This window comes from Microtus pennsylvanicus, chromosome 3 (genome assembly GCF_037038515.1).
Source record: "Microtus pennsylvanicus isolate mMicPen1 chromosome 3, mMicPen1.hap1, whole genome shotgun sequence".
In the NCBI taxonomy this organism is placed as follows: Eukaryota; Metazoa; Chordata; class Mammalia; order Rodentia; family Cricetidae; genus Microtus; species Microtus pennsylvanicus.
The window spans coordinates 42,226,929-42,249,221 of record NC_134581.1 but is presented as its reverse complement, the minus strand read 5'-3'; the positions used below and the strand labels follow the sequence as shown (position 1 = coordinate 42,249,221).

Here is a 22,293-nt window from a genome sequence, read left to right as displayed (position 1 = left end):
GGGCTGATAGAAGGGTGTCAAAAACAAAATATGTCCTGTAGATCCAGTGAAGCTGGAGACTTAGTCCCTAAGCTACTGAGTCAGCCCTGGCATTGCTTAAGGCCGCTGGGGTCCTTGGAGGGCCCCCAATAGTGAATTATGGCTACCTCAGCATGGAGCTGAGGACCTCCAAGAGCTTGGCTATAAGGGGTCCATTGACTATGGGAGTGCCCTTGTGATGGAGGAAGGTCATTGGCTAATAAAGGAACTGCCTTGGCTCATCTTATTGGTTAGGACATAGGTAGGTGGAGTAACCAGAACAAAACGCTGGGAGGAAGAGGAAGTGAGGTCAGACTCGACAGCTCTCCTCTCGGGAGCACACACCTCAGAGAGACGCCATGCCCAGCTCCCAGGCAGACGCACGTGATGAAGCTCCGACCCAGGATGGACTTAGGCTAGAATCTTCCTGATAAGACCGGTGCTATACAGATGATAAAAAATGGGCTAGTCCAGGTGCGAGAGTTAGCCTAGAAGAGGCTAGGTAGAAATGGGCCAAAGCAGTGTTTAAAAGAATACAGTGTCCATGTAATTATTTCGGGGCATAAGCTAGCCGGGCAGGCGGCTGGGGTGTTGGGGACGCAGCCCCGCCGCCGCTCCTATTACTACAAATACTCCACCTACCTATGTCCTAACCAATAAGATGAGCCAAGGCAGTTCCTTTATTAGCCAATGACCTTCCTCCATCACCCTTGGTAATGAGGAAGCCCCATTCCTTCCAGAGGACAGAATGGATATGGGCCATTAAAAGGGCCCATCAGAAGGTGACAGACTTACCCACTACCTGGTGTGTTACCCTAGGCTCCGCGAGGGTGGTGGTATCTCCGAGTCTGGGTGCTATCAGCCTTCACCAGGCTAGGGAGCTCAAAAGTTGGAAGAGTCTCAGATGCCTGTGCTGGTGAGGCTGGGCCTCCGTGGTGTGGCATAGAGGTCATGATTACACGGGCACATTCTGACTTCCAGTGGCCAGTCTGCTGGCAGACAGGACATGGACTTGCTGGCAGCCCAGGGTTGGGGCAGCATCAGGACCGGTGACCTTCCTGGATGCATTTAAAGCAGGCCCCCAGCGGAGTTGACTTTGGCTAGTCTCCAGCAGGATGGAGTCTTGTGGACTTCCCTGTAGTGCCAATGGCCACAGGGCAGCTGCCAAGGTGTGAGCTTGCAGCATAGCCTTCTGCTGCAGTCAAGTCTGCCGGGAAGACTCTGCTTCCTCTTCTCAGGCGTTAAAAACCTTAAAAGCTATTTTCACCAATTCCTGCACAGGGCTTTGGGGACCATTCTCAGCCATTTTTTTTCTTTCTAATAATCTGGTGATGACTGAGAAATGAAATGAGGAGCCAGACCGAGGCTCCTGCTGGGGAGGCGTAGAGCAGGTGGGTAGGATCCCAGCATGGTTGGGTGGAAGAGCAGACAGAAACAAACAGGGAGATAGGAGCTGTTGGTTGTGGGTAGAGTGGGCCTTTAGCATCCCAGTGTGGCCAGACCAAATGCTGGGAGAGTCTAGTGAGTAAAAAACGGCAAATTGGATACCTTTCGGCGAGCCCTGCCAAGAAAACACCGCTAACAACAGAGTTAGTGGAGGTTTACTGGGGAATGGGGAGAGTGAGAGAGCGAAAAGCCATCTTGGATGGAGATGAGACAGGTAAACAGACAAACAGAACAGGGAAGAGACAAGAGGAAGAAGACAGGTGAAGGTGCCAGGGACTCAGGCTGCCTAGTCGGGGTGCAGAACTCAGGGTCAGTCCCTGGGTGAAAGGGCCCCTGGAGTTGCCACGACCTTGGCCAACAAAACCTGGGCTGCTGAGCACTGGCTGCAAAGGGAGGTGTGGAAGTGCAGAACTCACAAACCCTGGATAAGGGAGCTCAAACCGTTTGTTTTGGGCGTACGGTGTGAGACCGCCCCAGTTTGGATAAATTTTGCAGAAGACACCCCAGGGGTGAATGAGGATTGGGTTTAGACTCAGCTCTTGTCCATTTCTGAGCCTGTGCCAGACACCAAAGACTAGGATAAGCTGTCCCCTGAGATATCCTAGGGTCGAATGATGGGGTGGGGATAGTCTTTGGGAAGGACATCTCCTAACACAAAGGTCCCCGAGAACAGAGCATGTCTCTGCTCTGGAAACAGATCGGGCTTGCCCTGCTGCGGCCTCAGCTTGGCAGGGGACCCCGGGGTACTTGACCCAGAAAGAGGCACCTGGTACCCCTTTAGGTGATGGCACAGGTATATTTGAGCAAAGCAACTCCTGGGTAGGTTTTCCAGTCCCAGAGATGGGGCTGGAGAAGTCACATGTCCTATCTAAAGCAGGGAGCTTATATAGCCTGCAGGTGCGGGGAAGGGGGTGTGGATGATGACGCAATCACCACAAACTGGGTTTATGCTCAAGTATAGTCAAAAACTGTATGTTTTAGGTGGGGACTTGGGCAGCTGGCAACTTCAGGGGAGGAAGCTGCAGTAGACACCAAGAATGTGGAACTGGGCTTTTTGGTGCCTTCCCTTTGTTCGGAGATTCTGAGTGGGAAGGGTTTGGAGAGATAGACGGTAGTAGGGCTTTCTGGATCATGCAGGTGCCCAGCTGGAGGTTCCAACCGAACACACACACACACACACACACACGCACGCACGCACGCACGCACACACATATGTGCATATATATATAATGTTTGAAATTAAAATGTAATTATATCATTTCCTTCTTCCCTTTCTTCCCTCCATCACTTTCCATGTACCCTTTTTTTTCTCTTTTGATGGATCCTGTGTGATTGTCTGTTAAGATTTAACTTTCTGCCCTCTTATGTTCTCTTTGTATATCCTCTCTCCAGCTACATTCATGGTTAATAGGCTCTTTTAATCTGTTAAAATTAGTCGGTTCCCAAATTCATGCCCGGGAGGACTACCTCCTCATTCCTAAGTATGTGTAGAGCATTCCTGTTAGTGTATTTCAACAACTTAAAAGAAGTTTGTGAAGGAAGTTGTATTTATATAGCTTTAAAAGTTTTTTTTAATCAAGTTGCCGATACAGCCTCTCATTTTCCCTTTAATTCAGCAAGGAATATATGTATCCCATGAGAAGCAAAAGCTTAATGAACATAGATTATTCCTGCATAAACTGTGTTCAGCCCCAACAGGTATGAAATCAGCCTGTCAAAAAGACATCACCTGCATTTCCTGTTATTGCCTCACAACTCTATAGCTAGGGGAGGTAACAATCTAAGTGTCAAATAACAGATAAATGGGTAAAGAAGGATAGTGTCTGTTTTATTCCCCTTCACAGTGGAATACCGTTTAGCTCTGAGAAAGAGAGCCTGCCGTTTGCAACAATGTGGGTGAATCTGAGGACATAGAGTTATTTAAGACACAAGGTCTTAAAATGTTGAGCTTAAATGGAGAGTAAAATGGTGGCTATCCAGCAAGTAAAATGGCGGTTATCCAGTAAGCAAAATGGTGGTTATCCAGCAAGTAAAATGGCAGCTATCCAGCAAGTTAAAATGGTGGTTATCCAGTAAGTAAAATGGCGGCTATCCAGCAAGGAGCTTCAGGGGAGATGTTGGTCAAAGGACAGAAGATTCCAGTTAGACAAGAGGAATAAGTTTTAGTGTGCATCATGGCTATGATCCCCAGTGGCATTTTCATACACTTGAAAACTGCCGTGAGAGTAAGAGGTAGCTGTTCTAACCGCAAATATGGTCCCCCGTGAGGCAGCGCATCTTGAATCAGTCACCCCACAGGTTACATATGTATCAGAACATCATAAACTTAATTTCTTTCTGTTAAATAAGATAATAAAACCACCAAGAGGTGATAGTCAAGTTGGACCCATCTCACAATTGCCGTTTCCCAGCTCTGAGCTCAGCCCAGATAGTTCCTGGCTTTGGTGGAGTCCCAGTGCCCCACCCTACTGGGCATTCTCTTCTCTGCCTCTTCTCCTTCTTCATCCGACTGACTCCTATCCCAGGCACGAGAGGTCAGTGTTTTTTCCTTGAGGTAGGTACCCCTTCAAAGCACTCCTGGCCCTCAGTCTCTCTGTATCACTTTGTCCAGATTTTGTCCAATGTCCTATTGTGCCAGACGCCTGCTCTTTGCCGGAGAGCTTACAACCATCACATAAGCTGATCTACGCTGGGTGGTCATGGTGGTGAATTGTCGCGTGGCTCCTGCAAACCTATTCATATTCTCTTGAGTTTCCTGGAAGAGTGGTGTTTGAAGTGGATGTGTGCACATTTGAGAATATGCAAGATTGTTCATAGTGGTGAAGGTAGAAAATATACTAAGTTTTACTTATTTTATTTTTGAGGCAGGTTTTTGGTATGCAACCCACGCTGGTGTTGAATGTGCTATGTAATCCAGGCTAACCTCGGACTCAAGGTGATCTTTCCACCTGAGCATCCCAGGGGCTGGACCGCCACACTCAGCCACTTCTGTTACGATTTTTGAGCAAGACTAAGAAATTTAGGCTTTTGATATTTAAAACCTTGAATGAGATGGAATACGCATCCCACTTTATAAATGTAGATTGGTATTGGTAACAAATGCCACGTGTTTATTGATGGCGTGCTTCCTCAGAAACACCTGGAGAACTCTGCTGTAGAGGCAAACTGATATCGTGATGGACGCCTCCCCAAGCTCTCTGATACCCTGATGAGTACCAGTTGCTTCCTGTGTGTCCTGGACCATTCTGTATATTGCAGGCAACAACAGCCTTTCCACAAACCACTATATGAGTTTGGAACAAATATTAGCATTTTTGTTTTATGGATGAAAATACTGAGCTGGAGAATCAAGCCCAAGGAGAGGGCAGGAAAAGCACAAATTCACGATAGAACCTTGAATGTGGTCTGATTTCAGAGACTGATTTCACAGCACAGAGTTAATTCTGCCGTGTTCTGTTATCTTCCTGCTCTCACGTGGTAGACACACATGACTTCTGGGAGGAGAGGGACACTGTGGTTCCTTTAATAAATAGGTCTTCAATGAAAGAACCAAGGGCCTATTATCACATCCGATGGGAACTTTGAAGAAGTACTTCGTCAATGAACTTGAAACCATTTTTTTTCCTTGAAATAAATGGCTCTGATGAGAAACTGGCATGTGGTAAACTATCAGGTCTACTTTTAGAAACTGTACGTGAAAAATAGTCTGTACCACCCTGGTCCTCATGAGTCACGGATGAGTCCCAGCTCATCCCTGACATGACTAATACCTTCCTTTATCATGAGTATGTGAGAACATTAAAAGTGAGCCTCACTGGGGGTGGAGCCCAGTACAGAGCACATGCTACACGACGTGAAGCCCTGGGCTCTATTCCCTGTACTACGACCTCCAGGTAAAACAGAACAATAAGCTCCGAGCCTCAGGTTTTCTCTGTGTCTTCTCTGAAGGGTCCCTCGAACATGTGTAACCACGAGAGTGTTAGAGCCTGGGGACAGTGAGTGATGACGATGGGGACAAGGCTTGCTGGGATTTGACCACTGACTGATGACCTTTGCCACAAGGATAGGTTACAACTTTTTGGTTATTTTGGGCATTAATAAAGCTGTTTTAACACTGATGACAACTTATGCTGGAGAGGTTGTAGGGTAAAGGGAACACTTCTGCATTGCTCGTGGGAATGCAACATGATACAGCCCCTCTGGATGTCTGTGTGGTGATTTCTCAAAAAATTAGGAAACAACATTCCTCAAGACCCAGTAATACCACTTTTGGGTATATATCCAAAGGATGCTCAATCGTGCCACAAGGACATGTGCTCAACTCTGTTTATAGCAGCTTTGTTTGTCATAGCCAGAACCTGGAAATAACCTAAATGCTCCTTGACCAAAGAATGGATAAGGAAAATGTGGTACATTTACACAGTGGAGTACTACACAGCAGAAAAAAAATGACAGCTCGAATTGTGCAGGAAAAGGGATGGAGCTAGGAAACATCATTTTGAGTGAGGTAACCCAAACACAGAAAGATAATTATCACATGTACTCACTTATAGGTGGTTTTAAAACATAAAGCAAAGAAAGCCAGCCTACAAACCACAATCCCAGATAACTTAGACAACAACCAGGACACTAAGAGAGACTTACATAGATCTAATCTACATGGGAAGTAGAAAGTATAAAAAGACAAGATCTCCTGAGTAAATTGGGAGCATGGGGACCTTGGGAGAGGGTTGAAAGGGAGGGGAGAGGCAGCGAGGGGAGCAGAGAAAAATGTAGAGCTCAATAAAAACTGAACAAAAAGTTAAAATAAAAAAAGCTGTTTTGAGCCAAGTGCTGGGCTGAGCTCCTGGAGTTCAGTTGAAGAGAGGGAGGAAGGATTATATGAGCAAGGGGAGGGGTCAGGATCATGGTTGGGAAAACAACAGAGACAGCTGTGGGAGCTCATGGACTCTGGACTGACAGCTGGGGAATGTTCCTGGGACCAAAGTAGGCCCTCTGAATGTGGGTGACAGTTGTGTGGCTTAATCTGTGTATGTGTGTGTAGGCTGCTGGCAGGGGAACCAGGACTTATCCCCGGTGCATGAACTGGCTTTTTGGAGCCCATTCCCTATGGAATTCCCTATGGTGGGATACCTTGCTCAGCCTTGATATACAGGGGAGGGGCTTGGTATTGCCATAACTTGGTGTGCCAGACTTTGTTGACTCCCCAAAAGTGGCCTTACCCCCTCAGAGGAGTGGATGGCGGTGGGATAGGAGAAAGGGAGGGAGGGGGAACTGAGGTTGGTATTTAAAATGAATTTTTATTTTGTAAATAAAAAAAATAAAGCTGTTTTGGTTTGGTCAAGTAAGTTTATGGTTCTATCCATATCTCAGAGTGCTTAGAGTTTTTTTAAGTTTTGTGCTGTAACATTATAGTTAAATTTTGACAAATATCTTTTCTTTCTCATTTTTCTTTATAGGCTTTTTCAAGACTCTTACTCTTCCATCAGTAAGTATCTATTTAATTTATTTGGTTTCAATAAATAAATAAATAAGTTAAAAAATTGGTTTTAGAAATACATTTCAAGTCGGATATAGTGGTGTATTTCTATAATCCCAGCATTCAGGAGGCAGAGGAAGATGGAACCTGAGTTCGAAGCCAGTCTGGTCTATAGAGTGAGTTCAAGGATTATCAAGGCTACACAGGGAAACCCTGTCTTGAAAACAAACAAACAACTAAACAAAACAAAATCCTCAAAAGAACCACAACGAAAAGAAATACATCGTAACTATGGCATATGGACCTTTTTATTGGCTCTTTATTTACATCTCTTGTAAGTTTGGCTTGCTTTTGGTGCAGTTTTCAAATATTTAAGAGCAGCATTCTGTAGAGAGATTGGCTGCTATACCCTCAGAACTCCTAGCAGGGATTTTTCTTCAATAAACTCGAGTATCAGAGCACTTCAGTGTTTGGCCCTACTCATGTTTTAATGAGTTTTTTTCTTCCTTTGTCTGCACTTTTAAAGACAGGTTCTCACTATGTAACCATGTATTCCTGGCTGGCCATGAATTTATCGAGATCTGTCTGCTTCTGCTTCCTTAGTGCTGGGTTTAAAGGCTTATACCACCAGACCCAGTGGATTTTTAATTTTTTAAAAATTAACATTCCAAAATTACACATAGTAGTTTTCACTATGATATTTTCATACATTTATATATATGTATTTTGATCATCCATTACCCTTTCTTGTCCCCCTCCTATCCCTTCCTGTTCTCAATTAGTTTTCCTTTTATTTCCATGTCTTGTTTGGTGACCCAGTGCAGACTCCATTTTTTGAAGAGAGGTGGTTTGGAGACTTTCTGGACATATTTAAAACCACTGCTCCAAGTTGCTACTAGATTAGTCTAGTGCTTGCAGGGTTGGGCTGTGAGCTGGTGGCCTGGAGTACCTGTCACAGCTCTCTAAGCCTTTTTCTTGGTGAAATGGTTTTAGCAGGAGAATCCAGTTGAAGGGTGGGTGTGGTATCGGGTTGAGGGATTACCTTGAGGTCAAATGATGTAGAACCTGTGAACTGCTCACTACGGCTTCTGGTCTGTTCATAGTGGATGGTAGGATGTCTGCTGTTATTAATTTAAAAAAGATGGTGGCACAGCCCGCAAGACACATGGTGGACAGGGTTCAGGAAAAGAAAGCATCACAGAGGAGGGCTTGAGTGATTTCAGCAGCGAGGAAACAAATTTTAGCCTCCACAGGCTGAGTGCCTCACACAGAGAGGATGGGAAAATTTGCTAGGGAGTTAGGTACCCAGCTTCAACAGGGACGAGTGTGAGTGATAACGCAGGAGATGGCAAGGTGATGTAATACTGCTGAGGGGCCAGCTGTGGGGCGTGCGTCCCTCGTTCCAGACCCTCTGGATTTTTTGTTTTGTTTTGTGTTTTCGAGACAAGGTTTCTCTGTAACTTTGGTGCCTGTCCTAGAACTAGCTCTTGTAGACCAGGTTGGCTTCGAACTCACAGAGATTCGCCTGCCTCTGTCTCCTGAGTGCTGGGTTTAAAGGCATGCGCCACCACCACCCGGCCAGAGTAGGATTTTAAAGAAGAGGAAACCAATTGCTCAGCTTCAGTGCCTATGAAGAAGAAGCTTCCCCAACACTACGGTTCCTTTTGATAATACCATGTGCTTAAATTTTCTATTCTAACCTGTAATTAAAATATTTTAAAGGTGAAATGGTGAGCCTTCGCTATGTCTGCTCTTTCCCCACCCAGCTCCCTCTGGACAGTGCGGACGAGACTTATGAACTACACATAACTGGACATTCCCAGGATGGGCTTTTGTTCTCCAACAGCACACGCTTATCATTTAACACCAAGAGAATGTCTGTCCTCATTCAGACAGACAAAGCATTCTATAAGCCCAAGCAGGAGGTGAAGTTTCGTGTGCTCACACTTTTATCAGACTTCAAGCCTTATAAGACGCCGGTGAACATTTTCATCAAGGTAAGTGGCAGACAGAGACGGAGGATTTCCAGCCACTCCACTCAAGCTGTCTGGAGAGCTCTGCTCATGTTATTAGCACAGTCATTCCTTAGGATTTCACCTCAGACGGGCTTCCTTCTCGACACGACGGCACGGCGGCGGTCCTCTGAATGGGGAGGGAGGTGGGAGAAGCTGGGCTAAGGGTTCAGGCTGTGGAGTCTGTCTGCTCGTGTCTAGTGCTGGCTCCATTACTGATCTGTCTGTCCATTCATCAGCTACTCACTGAATTTTTGTACTCCAGGAACTGAAACAGGCATTGAACAGACCAAGTCCCTGTTCATGCTGAATTTGGTTTTCAGCAGGTAGCAAGAAGGCTGATGGTTAACATAGAAAAGCACATATGAGGGGATAGATATTTGTGTATCTGTACGTGTGACAGTGCATGGCAGGGAGAGCCAGAGACAGGGCAGAGAGTGTGTTAGTCCTTAGTGCTTTCCCTAGAGTTGCCAGGGAAGAGCTGTGTGAGCACAGCCTGGAGGGAAATACAAGAATGAGTAAATAAAATCAGAGGAGGCAGAGCATCCCAAGGCCTGAAGCATTCAGAGGAAACAATAGGCCATGGCACAGGAGCTCAGGGAGTGAAGGGATGAGCATTAAGAGGTGAGGTTAACCGTAGGTGCTGGTTAGAGGAAACTTTGTCTAGAAAAAAAAATGGCTGTGATTAAGATGCTGATATGCGAAGCTATCATAGGTAGGGTGCAATATTTATCATTGCGGCATGTTGAGGGTGTTCAGTGTTTTTGTGAGGTCACTGACCTTTATCTATCCATCTTTCCTGCCTTAGTAACGGGCCTCAGGAAGGTCAGGGGCCTCAGAAGCCATTTAGCAGTGGGGAAAGCATGTTCTATGTTGCCCCCAATTCTCCTCTATAGGCAGAGGATCAGTTTAGTGGATCAGACACTGTGGTGGCAGCTGGCACAGCTGGCTTCTGCCCTGGACATTCTGCTGTAAAATTTGCTCTGAGTGGAGGTGAATCACCTTGTGTGGATACAGCTGTTTCTGACTTGGCCGGCGTGTCCTGTCCGAGCGTGAGTGCCGGCAAACATGAGTGGGCGCAGCTATTTAAGATGAGGAGGCTGCATCCCATGGCTGTGCTCTGCCACTCTGTCCCTCCAGCCCCAAGAGCAACTTCTTGAAGCAGAAGTATTAGTTCCGCCTCCTTTTGCCTCCCTGATGCCATCTAGGAGAAAACTCCGCCCCCGCCACCATAATCACCAGCAGCGTTTTTGTGTTCCTCTTTCCTTAGGCAACCCTGAGAATTAATGTTTCAGCATTTCTTAAATCTCTGTCCAGTCGATTGAGGAAACCCAATAACCCATTGTTTTTATTTCCTTAATCACTAGACAGCACATATTTATAGCTATTTGTATTTCTTCCCGAGTCTTTTCACTCCCCAGCTCCCCCGTGTATCCTGCTGCGGCAGGTACCGCTCAGCCAACTGCTGGTTACAATGGCTGACCCAGGACTTTGCCCACAAGACAGTGACCTGTTTTCGGTCACAGATTTTAAGTTTCTGGCTGACACTACCCACTTAGTTCTCAGCACCATATTTATTTCCAACTTTCATGCCCCTTCTCCAGGAGATTTTTTTTTTCTGGTTTCTCATAACTGGACCAGCTCATTGTGTCTAGACAAAGGATAGAGAATAAGAAAAAGTGTGTGATCCTTGTTCTCAAGAGCTCATAGGGTAGCTGGAAACAAAGATTTTTAAATTTTTTTTATTGGTATTTATTGAGCTCTACATTTTTCTCTACTCCCCTCCCTGCCTCTCCCCTCCCCTTTCAATCCTCCCCCAAGGTCTCCATGCTCCCAATTTACTCAGGAGATCTTGTCTTTTTCTACTTCCCATGTAGATTAGATATTTGTAAATCTCTCTTAGTGTCCACATTGTTGTAACTTTTTTTCTAAAAAATGAAATACATAAAGAAGGATTTTGCTCCCTTTTACTGTAAGTCAGGAAGTATAAACTCCAGCAGAGGCTCTCCTCAAAGTAAACGCCAGTGCAGATGCTATCCTCAAAGAGGCCACTGCTGCCAGAGGCAAACAGGAAGCTGAGCTTACACTGCCGGTAGACAGGAGAGGGAGGACATTCCATGCAACAGAGGTGCAGAGGGCTAGACTTTCGTGGTGCATGACAAGTGAATCTGTACATTGGGAAGAAGACGAACCTAAAGGTAGAGATGGGCCTGCGAGTGTGTAGGCTCCACTCCGGGCAGTGAATCCATCTTCACCTCGGGTCCTGCTACGATTCTAACAGACACCGTGTGCTTGCCTGGGTCTGTGTCAAGCATTTCAACCCTATGCTTCATTGTCGGATCAGTTGTTCCGGATGAGAGTGGGCAGGAGTGGAAGGGTGGAATTGGGGGCCTTAGTTAGAGAGAGGGGTGTGGTGGGAAACAAACCGGAAGGAGAATGGGATAGAGTCGGCAGGGCTGGGAGTGTGGGAGGAGAACGCTTTGTGTGGTTGCTGCGTGGAGCTGTTCTTGTCTATGAGGTTATGGGAAGTGGACCCTTGCTTAAAAGGCTCTCTGACATATTTTGCTGAGTGGAGAGTGGACGTGGGTTTGAATCCCGAGTCCCGTCATGTGTTGCTGCTAGCGTATGGCCAGGCCAGTCAATCACAGTCGGGTGTGTACTCAGTCTCTGCAGCAGTCAGCTTTTCAACTGTAAGGAAAGAGTTAATTCTGCTCCTTTTCCCGCCCTCCTCATAGTGTCATTTCAACTTTCAAATCAGATTATGCACAGGCACGTGCGCGCACACACACATACACACACATGCACACACAGACATGCACACTCAGACATGCACACACATGCACACACAGACACACACAGACACACACATGCACACACATATGCACACACACATGTATACACAGACACACACAGACACACACACACATGCACACACAGACACACACACATGCACACACATATGCATACACACACACACACACACACACACACCCCAGCCCTGCTATACTGAAATGTAGATTCTGTGTATGAGAGAAAATGTGCTATTTGTCTTTCCGAGTCTGGCTTAGTCACTGAAGAATTATCATTACAGGTAAGCTGGAGAACCCAGCACAGTGGGCCTTTAATGAATGAGGGTGATAACTCCACAGTGAGAGCTCATTTCCTCCCTCCCTCTTTTCCAGTAAACACAGTCACATGACATTTTCATGCATGTATATCATTGTATTCTGCTAATAGTTACCATCCATCATCCATCCTTTTCCCTTTTCCCCCTGGTTCCCTCCCCTTCCCCAAAGAGGCTTTCATGTTATACGTATATGAGATGAATATATATCTGCGCACAGTGGCCAAAGTGGTACTTGTTCTTTTCCCTCTCATTTCTCTGTCCTTTAGAGTTCTTTCTCCCCCCACGTAGTACCATTTCTACATAGAACACACACAGAGACCCAGACAGACCTTCCGACAGACAGACACACACACACACCAATCCCGCTATACTGAAATGTAGACTCCATGTATGAGAGGGAATGAGGTACTTATCTTTGTTAGTCTAGCTCATTTCATTTAACGCGTTGTCTCCAGTTGGTCCACTTTCCTGCCAGTGGCACAGATGGCAGAGCTTCTTCCTTTACCATGCACACATACCACATTTTCTTTATCCATTTCCGTGTAGATGGCCATTTAGTCTGCTTTCATATCTTGGCTATTGTGACTAGTGCTCAATAAACATGGACGTGCAAGTATGTTGACCTAGATTCCATCAGATGTTTGCCGAGGAGTGACAGACTCAGACCAAGTGGTAACTCTAGCTTTGTTTCTTGAGGACCCTCTGTTCTGGTTTTCATATTTCACTGGTTTGTATATTAGGGGGGTTTCTTTAAGTCACTGATGTAGGTTTGCTGGAGTGCACACTGCATGTCCTCTATAGAGGGAACTATAGCATCAGGAATTAAAAGGTGGCTCAGAATCTGCATGGTCTCAGGAGAAGTCATGGGAAAGGAAGACAGTTTGATTTCTTTTCCTTAGCGATATAGATCTGCCATTTTCCAAAAACTCCCTGTGTTGTTTCCTTTCTCAGGGCTGTGACAAAATGCCCGTGGGAGCACCTCAAAGAAGGGTCAGTGTTGGCTCATAGTTTGAGGGTGCAGTCCATCATGGCAGGGACCATGGTGGTGGTAAAATGCAGTGTTGCTATGGTAGCACGAGCATGAGGTAGCTGGTCGCATGACATCTGTGTTCAGGATGCAGAGGGAGATGAAAGCCGCCTGTCTTCAGGCTCCCCTTCTCTTTTCTCCCCCGATTCACTCTGAGTCGAGCCCCTTCCTTCCTTTCTTTCTTCCTTCCTTCCTTCCTTCCTTCCTTCCTTCCTTCCTTCCTTCCTTCCTTCCTTCCTTCCTTCCTTCTTTTTTCTTTCTTTCTTTTTTGAGACAGGGTTTTTCCGTACAGCTTTGGTGCTTATCCTGGAACTAGCTCTTGTAGATCAGGCTGGCCTCAAACTCACAGAGATCCACTTGCATCGGCCTCCCGAGTGCTGGGATTAAAAGCGTGCACCACCACTGCTCGGCCTTGAGCCCACCTTCATGGCGGGTCTTCTGTCCTCAGTATACCTTCACAGATTCCCCCACCCCGCCAGGGGTGTGTCTCCTAGGTGACTTCAAACTCTCCTCCAGTTGACAATGAAGTTTAACCATCATATTATCTTAGTGCCATGTTTTGGGGGAAAGTTCTGGACTGCCTAGGGAAGGTGGGTACTGCCAGGCATCATTCCCAAGTAGGATCCACTTTCTCTTGGGTAGCCTTCCACAGCTAACACTAATGGTTTGGTTTTTGTTTTAGGATCCAAAGTCTAACATGATTCAACAGTGGTTTTCTCAGCAAGGTGATCTCGGGGTCATCTCCAAAACTTTTCAATTATCTTCTCATCCAATGCTGGGGGACTGGTCCATTCAGGTTCAAGTGAATGTGAGTATAAATATACTTTTTGGGGAGAATATAAACATTGTTTAAATTGTTCACGTGTTAAAGTTTCGAAGTCATTCTATGAACAGAAATAAATTACATGGCCATCTAGACAATTTCAGTGACTTATTGTTAATTTGCTATATTTCTCAATAGGGTGGGTTTCATTACAATCATTGCTTTTTTTCATCATAGCCTGTTTGAAGGTTTAAACATTTTGTCATTTTGTTCTAAAACAGAATAAATGTGTGCTTATTAATTGCATGTGCTGACTCTTCTAAGATTGAGTACTGAACACAAAATTCTCCAACTGGCACATTTTATCTTTCACAAGAATGATTCAAATGAGTAACTGGGCCAACCTGCGTTGTTCTTGCTATAAGAAATCGTGGCTTTACAGTCACATTGATGCTGTTCCTCAGGCCTTTCTCCTCAGAGTTCCTGCCTGCCTCCTCCATCTACTTCCCTCAAGTACACATCTGTGACCTAAAAGGACAGGCAGGAGCAGTAGAGTGTGCCCTCTGTTGCTCTCTGCCTCAACTTCCCTCAGATACATTAATTTTTTTAAGTTAGGATTTATATTGCTGCAATGAAACACCATGACTGTAAGCACTTTGGAGAGGAAAGGGTTTATTTCCCTTCTGCTTCAGCATCATAGTCTGCCATTGGAAGAAGTCAGAGCAGGAATTCAAGTAGGGCAGGAAGCTGGATTCAGAGCAGATGCCGAGGTCATGGAGGGGAGCTGCTGACTGGCTTGCTCTCTCCATAGCTTGCTCATCCTGCTTTCCTATGGTACCCAGGACTACATATGGCCAACCCCAGCAGCCATCAATTGCCAACAGTTGTCCAGCTAGGGGTGGGACTTTAGAAGCCCCGCCCTCATCTGTGATGGGATTTTGTTTGGCTTGTCTTGTATTGCTTACGCCGTTACAGCCACTTTTGAGTTGATGTGTTCTGTGGCCCTGTCATGGCTGCTGCTGTTGGCTCTTTGTAATTGTAAAAATTGTAATTTTTCCACCCTCTCTTCCGTGATACCTGAGCCTTGAGGGTGAGGGGGTGTGACATAGATGTTCCATTTGAAGTTAATCACTTCATAATCTCTTATTTTCTATATGTTGACCAATTGTGGGCCACCGTGTTAGTTACTGTCTACTATAAAAAGAAGCTTTGTTGATAAGGGCTGAGACATGCATTAATCTATGGGTTTCAAGATAGGAACTTAGAAGACAATTTAGTTCTGCGTCCACTTAGCAGAATAATGGCACTAGGTTCTCTTCTAGGGCTTGTGACCTAGCCAGCTGTGGGCTTCTGGCCTAATTAATAGTACCTAACATGAGTTCTGTCTTGAGGAGTGGATTTTAAATCCAAGTAGTTGGTTACCTAATACCAAGTGGTTGGTTGCTCAGATAACATTTGTGCAACTATGTATTTGCACACATGGGTATGTCTTGCTAGGCAACTTACTACTGTAGATAGATACACGGTCACAACTGAGTAAGACTTGGTTAATTTCCTCCCCTAGTGGCACATCTAGGACCTTCCAGAGAGTAGGGAACAAACTTCTAGATTGGTACTAGTTTGATTTTTCCATGTCTTATAATTCAATATGTGGTGTCTTCAGTAACAGGGTCTGGAGGACAACCAGGATCAATGGTAATAGCCGGTGATGTTTGGGGGAGCTATGGGGTCACACAAAGAAAAGAAACTCATAACAAGACCTGAGCTTTTTATTTGTTAGTTTCTGGTATCTGGAAGTAGCATCCTCCCCATTCCCCCATCCCATTATAGGAAAACTCCATTTTAATTTCTTTTATGTTTACATGTATATATTTTGGGAAGCTTCTAAAGTAGTAGTTTTCTGTATGGTAGTAGTTTTGTATATGGTCTTTTCAGAGTGTTAGTTGTATTGTTCCCCTGCTCCTCTATGTTCCCTTTTCTACAATACAATATTCTTGATTCAAACATGACTTATTGATAAGAGGACCTTTGGCAAGCACATAAAATACAGTTTTTGTGACCTCTTAGAACTGTCTTTCCACAAGGGAGGAACCCAGAGGAATAATTTAGTTCTGTTTTTGAACTATTAAGACATTTAACTTCTTGGATCTTTCTAGTTGGTACCTTTTCTTTTTCTTTATTTTTTTAGAGAGGGTCTCATTATGTCTGCCTCTGTCTCCGGGGTTCTGGGATCACAGGCACGGACCACTGCACATGACTTGCTCTATTTAAAAGTAACGTGACCAGGCGATGGGTCAGTGTGCCTGCCACACCTCAGTCTTGCGGTGCTCCTTTATAGGTTCGGGTGAAAGAGTCATACTTGGTGTAACTATTAAGTGCATTTGTCTGGTCTATCTGATATGAGTTGCAATATTCACAGGTATAATTCATTATTGGCAAAAATTATTTATCTGTTCATGCTTCAAAAAAGTAAAGGGGTTCTCACCTTAGAGAAAAACGTTATTCAGACGTGAGTTGCAACTCAAGTGACCCTTGATTTTATTCTGAGTGAAATCAGCCTCAAAAGGGCAACTGCTGTGTGATCTCAAGTAAATGCAATATTCAGGATATAGAATATCAGAGAAATACAAAGTGGAATGGTGAATGCCAGGGAGGGGTGGGACAAGGAGGTGGAGTTGTTCTGATGGTGTAGTTTCTGTTCTGCAAGAGGAAATTCCAGAGATCTGTTGCCAACAATGTGGGCAACAACACCACAGAACAGCGCTCAGAGATGACTATATGGCAAATTCATGCCACTCAAATTAAAATTAGTAAAAAAATCAGTGTCACCTATTCATGAGATATGTTGGTCATTGAGTTTATAATACTTACATTACTCTATAGTTTGTGATAGGCAGACGAGTTAATATTTAATCAGTTTTTATGTAGATCCTGGAAGAGGTGCGAGATGATGGGTCAGGTGAGATGCGTGAAATAGCACCTACCCGCAGCAGAGTAAGGAAGGAATCCTGTGGGCAAGCCACGGGGACTGACTGACTTAAGGGCTCAGCGCTAGAGTCCTATGAGACTCTTACATCTGCTCAGTGGCCAGCGCTGTCTGCAGATGTTTGTACAGCTACCAGCTTCAACCTTGTCAATTTAGCTGATCTTTCTGAACGCACGACATGGCTCTGAAGACTATATTGGAGGCAGTGTTGCAAAAGAGGTTCATATATGCAGCGAGTGTTCATAATACTTAAGTATTCGTGTTTAAATACTATATGTAAGATTTGTAGTGGACGTGTTTGCTTATTTCCTGATTCGTAGCTTAGCATGGTAATAACTAAAACAAAAATCTAGACATTAGAAAAATATGAAATTGGAGAAGATGCAGGAACTGTTGGTCACCATGAGAAATGCTGATTTTCAAGAGTCTCCCCGTATAAGCACTGACACGCTATTATAATAAAATAAATATATTTATAGTATATAACAAGTATATAATGTAGTAAATTTTATGAAGGCTGACATCTCCTCTGGGAAAGCACAGACACAGTTTGTATATATGTTCTCATTTATTCTTCTTCGACAATTCTGTGATAATGGCGCAGCTATGTCCATTTTAAGACAGGAAGACCACGACCTAGAAATTAACTTCTCAAGACCACTGATGTGGGAAAGGGGAACTGTTTTGACCTCCCATTTGACCTATAGCTCAGTCCAGAATCAATGGCAGCTCTTTAGTTCCTGTATTGCTGTAAGCCTCAGGTCATCCACACTAGAGCAATGAACAGCAAAGGTAATCTACAAATACATAAGGAGAGTGTATTCCAGACCTTGGACCAGGCACAGTGCTTGCATATATGATAACAATTATTATTTGTCTTGATATAAATGCGATTTTACAATTTTCGCATTTTAGAAGGTATCTGTATCCTTTTCAAGACAAACACTAAGTGCTTATGAAATGCCAAAAGAGACATACAGGAAAAAAAGATAGATCCCTGTTAACAAAATTGCCGGCCACCAGGGGTCAGTATACTCAAAGGCATGTTTGAAATTGGCTCTGGCCGGTGCCCTCACTTCTGGTTTTTGTCTTTCTTTAACTCCTGCTTTGCGTCTAGGGGCTTTATATTTTATCACCTACTTGTTTTAGCAGTGAATCAGGACTATGGATGGGACAGACTCATTATCTGAACAAGCCACCATCAAATACCTTGTTTGTATTTTTTGAGGCAGTGATCATTCCCATTACAATACTGGGGGAAATGATTTTCAAGAGAGAAATTTGAAACCTCATTTTCTTCTGTTTGTAGAAAAACTGTGAAATAATGTCCACATCACTATGGGAAGACACTGTCAGAGGTCTCGTGTGTAGTGACTGTAGATAACCAGAAAGTGCGTGTTTTAGTCACACGGTCCCCCAGGGCAGGAAAGGATGCTTCAGTGAGACAGTCTGTGGGTTCCTCAGCATCTATCCAACTCCAACGTGTTCATTTACAGGATAACACAGTCAGTGGTTTCTGGCTGCTAGCCTTTCTAGAATAACTTAAATTGTATTTGGTCATTATGTATTTCTTCCCCTTTCCCTCCTTCCCTCTCTCTCTCCCTCCCTCCCTTCCGTTTTTATTACATAATTTAAAAAATTGGCTCTTTGGGAGTTTCACATCAACCACCCCAATTCCATCCAAGCATTGCTTTCATTTTCAGGATTTTGGGGTAATGACTTTTGTGGTGTGTGTGGTGTGTGTGTGTGGTAGCATGTACATGTGTGTTTGTGACTGTGGTGTGTGTGTGTGTGTGTGGTAGCATGTACATGTGTGTTTGTGACTGTGGTGTGTGTGTGTGGTAGCATGTACATGTGTGTTTGTGACTGTGGTGTGTGTGTGTGTGTGTGGTAGCATGTACATGTGTGTTTGCGACTGTGGTGTGTGTGTGTGTGTGGTAGCATGTACATGTGTGTTTGTGACTGTGGTGTGTGTGTGTGGTGTGTGTGGTAGCATGTACATGTGTGTTTGTGACTGTGGTGTGTGTGTGTGGTGTGTGTGTGTGGTATGCATGTACATGTGTTTGTGACTGTGGTGTGTGGTGTGTGTGTGTGGTAGCAGGTACATGTGTGTTTGTGACCGTGGTGTGTGGTGTGTGTGTGTGGTAGCAGGTACATGTGTGTTTGTGACCGTGGTGTGTGGTGTGTGTGTGTGGTAGCAGGTACATGTGTGTTTGTGACTGTGGTGTGTGTGTGTGCTAGCATGTACATGTGTGTTTGTGACTGTGGTGTGTGTGTGGTGTGTGTGTGTGGTATGCATGTACATGTGTTTGTGACTGTGGTGTGTGGTGTGTGTGTGTGGGAGCAGGTACATGTGTGTTTGTGACCGTGGTGTGTGGTGTGTGTGTGTGGTAGCAGGTACATGTGTGTTTGTGACTGTGGTGTGTGTGTGTGCTAGCATGTACATGTGTGTTTGTGACTGTGGTGTGTGTGTGTGTGTGTGTTAGCATGTACATGTGTTTGTGACTGTGGTGTGTGTGTGGTATGCAGGTACATGTGTGTTTGTGACTGTGGTGTGTGGTGTGTGTGTGTGTGGTATGCAGGTACATGTGTGTTTGTGACTGTGGTGTGTGTGTGTGTGTGTGTGTGGTAGCATGTACATGTGTGTTTGTGACTGTGGTGTGTGGTGTGCATGTATATGCATTCGTGGAGGCCAGAGCATCTTCTTTTGTTCTCTGTTTTATTTTAATTTTTTTAAAAAAAGCTTTAGACTTAACTACAGAACTCCATCTTGTTTTGTTTTGGTTTGAACAGGATCTGTCCCTGGTATTTGTCTGTCCGCCCCTCTCTGTTACAGATGTGTGTCTCGACACCCAGCTTTTATGTGGGTGCTGGAGACTTGGACTCATATTCTCACGCCTATGTAGCCGGCATCTCACAACTGAGCCATCTCCCCGGCCCAGCTGCTTCTGATTGACTAACATTTCTAGGTCTTCCACGTGTAGTATGAGGGTGATTGTGGGTCTAAGTGAGTTTTCTATGTGTTCATAGACATGCTGGTTTTTCACATTGTTATGTAACAAGTCTCAAAGTACCATAATTACGGGTTTTAGTGCCAGACCTCACGGATCCCTTAGCTCCATCTCCTCAGTGGGGCACACACTGAGTAGAGACACGTGACTGATGAGGATTACACGGGTCTAACGAGGTTGGGACAACAGGCTATACTGTAGCACGAACCCTAATTGGTCTTAATAAAAACCCCGAGGCAGATAAAGGGGTAAATGCTGAAAGATCAGAGAAGCAGAGTAGTGAATCTTGGGGTAAAAACAGAAATGAGACGCCAGGGGTAGGAAAGTCTGTGCTGCCAGGCAGCACAAATGGGGCACGTAAAACAGAACGAATCTTTAAAAAGAGCTTTTGACTCTTCTGCCTCCAGTGATGGCACTGCCTCTTTCTAGTCCGTCTTCCAAAGCGAAAAACAGTTACCTAATCTCTCTGCCTTCACTTCCCCAGTCCCTCAAGTTGTGGCTTGGGGTTCCTGTTCTCCTGTTTTTATCCTATGTCATCGTGTACACATTGGCATTTTGTGAAGTTTGCTTTTCAGTTCATTTCATAATTCATTTAGGCGAGTCCACTCATAGGCGTGCTCTCAGCCTCTGTCTGTGTACCAATGACTCTCAAGTTTGTCTCTGAGAACATCTGGGTCTCCGAATCGTCCTTGCGATTGTCCCCACCGTCTCTGGTTGTCCCCCAGCATTCTCCACTTTACTGTGTTAGCCGGTGACCTTGGCGTTCTCCTTGACATCTTCTGCTTGCTTACCGCTCACGTCCAGCCTCCACCTCTGATGTACACTTCAGGTGGACTCGTTTCTCTTTCTTCCCTGCTCTCCGTCTCCTTTCACAGCTGCCATCACAGTTTCCCTGGGTATTACCAATGTCTCTTAGCCATCTTCTGCAAATTTGCTTATTTCCATACTTGCAACCCATTCTCTACACAGCAGGAAATGCAATCTAAACAGTGCTTGGATCACGTTATTCTCCAGCTTAAAGCTTTCCAAACACTTTTCATTGCGTGCAGAGCAAAATTCGTGTATCACTGTTACCTACCCAAGACTTTGCTTGATCTGATTCTACATCTCCACCTCATCTCCAGTTTTAGCCTCCACGAATTCGATTCATCCTGTTTGTTATAGTTTATAAGTACACACAAATATATTTGGTAAGTGTCTTTTCACTAGGCCGGGCTCTCTTTACAAAGAAGGCAACTTCCATTTCCTGTTGAAGGAGTAGATGAAGGGAAGGCCAAATGGATGGATGGATGAATGTTCCATTATACTTGCGCGCTAGCCTCGGTGATTTAGTGGCTCCAGGGTGGCAGTTGGACCTCTCTTATTTATCAAGCCCACCATAGATGGCTCTGCTCAGTTTGGGTTGACATCCCTAGAGAAATGCATCTTAACTACGGTTTAGAGCACAGATGTTTGGGCTCTAAACACAGCAAGGAAAGGGCAATGTAAATGTTAATAAACATTTTCAGTCCCTGGGCGAGTCCTTTTATTGACTGTCGTTCCTCCAAGTCAGCCAGCATAAATGCAGTACACTTTTATATGATGATGCTTCCATTGTGATTTTTTTGTTCATTTTAATGCTTTTTTAAAAACCAATTTCATGGTAAAAAAAACAAAGATGAAGAAGATTGCCTGATACTTTATAGATAATAAGCTCAAATATCCAGGTGGGTAAGAATTTAAATGATGCCAGTAGCATGGGACTGTTCTCTTATGAGTAAGGCCACACATGAAGGTGACAAAAGAGGGCCTTACAATAAGGAGTTGAGGTGGGTTTTAGGTGACAAATACAGAGAGCTCTGGATTGGGAGTCACGAGGTCCCCAGAGGTCCTTGGCTTCTTACATCAAATACAGAGACCAATAAACTAGGAGTCCTAAGATGCTCTAAGTCCCCAGGCCTCGTGCAACAGATTCAGGGAGCTCTCGGTTGGGAGCTGCAGAGATGGGCCCTAGGGATCCAGCTGAGGGACTATGGGCAAGTCATTTCAATGCTGGATTTCAGGCTTCCCTGCTGAAACCTAGAGGGCTTTTATTAGAGAATGTTTAAACTCTTCACAGCTCTGTAAGCGTATGTGGCAAGCAGATGGACCAGAAGGGACCTCAGGACTTGAGGGCAGCAAGGCAGGTGGAGGTGCAGTGAGGCTCTGAGCTCAGGCAGAGCTGTAGACAAGAGAGCAGCAATGTGCTGTGTCAAAGGCTTGGGGCAGTAGTAGCTGAAAAGAAGATTCAGTCTCTGTGCGGAGCTGTGGAAGACATTGGATATCCACCAGGTTGAATTGGATGAAGGGAAGAAGGGGAAGGATTAAAAAATTCTTACTTGATGTATAAAGATGACACATAGAATAAGCTAAAATATAGTTGACTGTGTTCATTGTGCTACTGTG

At 44.8% G+C, this 22,293-nt stretch overlaps 1 protein-coding gene across 1 annotated transcript in view; it reads left to right on the top strand.

Annotated features, from left to right (window-relative positions):
• Cd109 (CD109 molecule) overlaps positions 1-22,293 on the top strand; it is a 112,542-nt gene that overhangs the window by 19,585 nt on the left and 70,664 nt on the right. Inside the window, exons 3-5 of the mRNA XM_075965138.1 lie at positions 6,924-6,952; positions 8,710-8,940; positions 13,792-13,917. Coding sequence (XP_075821253.1) covers positions 6,924-6,952; positions 8,710-8,940; positions 13,792-13,917 — 386 coding nt within the window. The remainder of the gene's footprint in view (positions 1-6,923; positions 6,953-8,709; positions 8,941-13,791; positions 13,918-22,293) is intronic.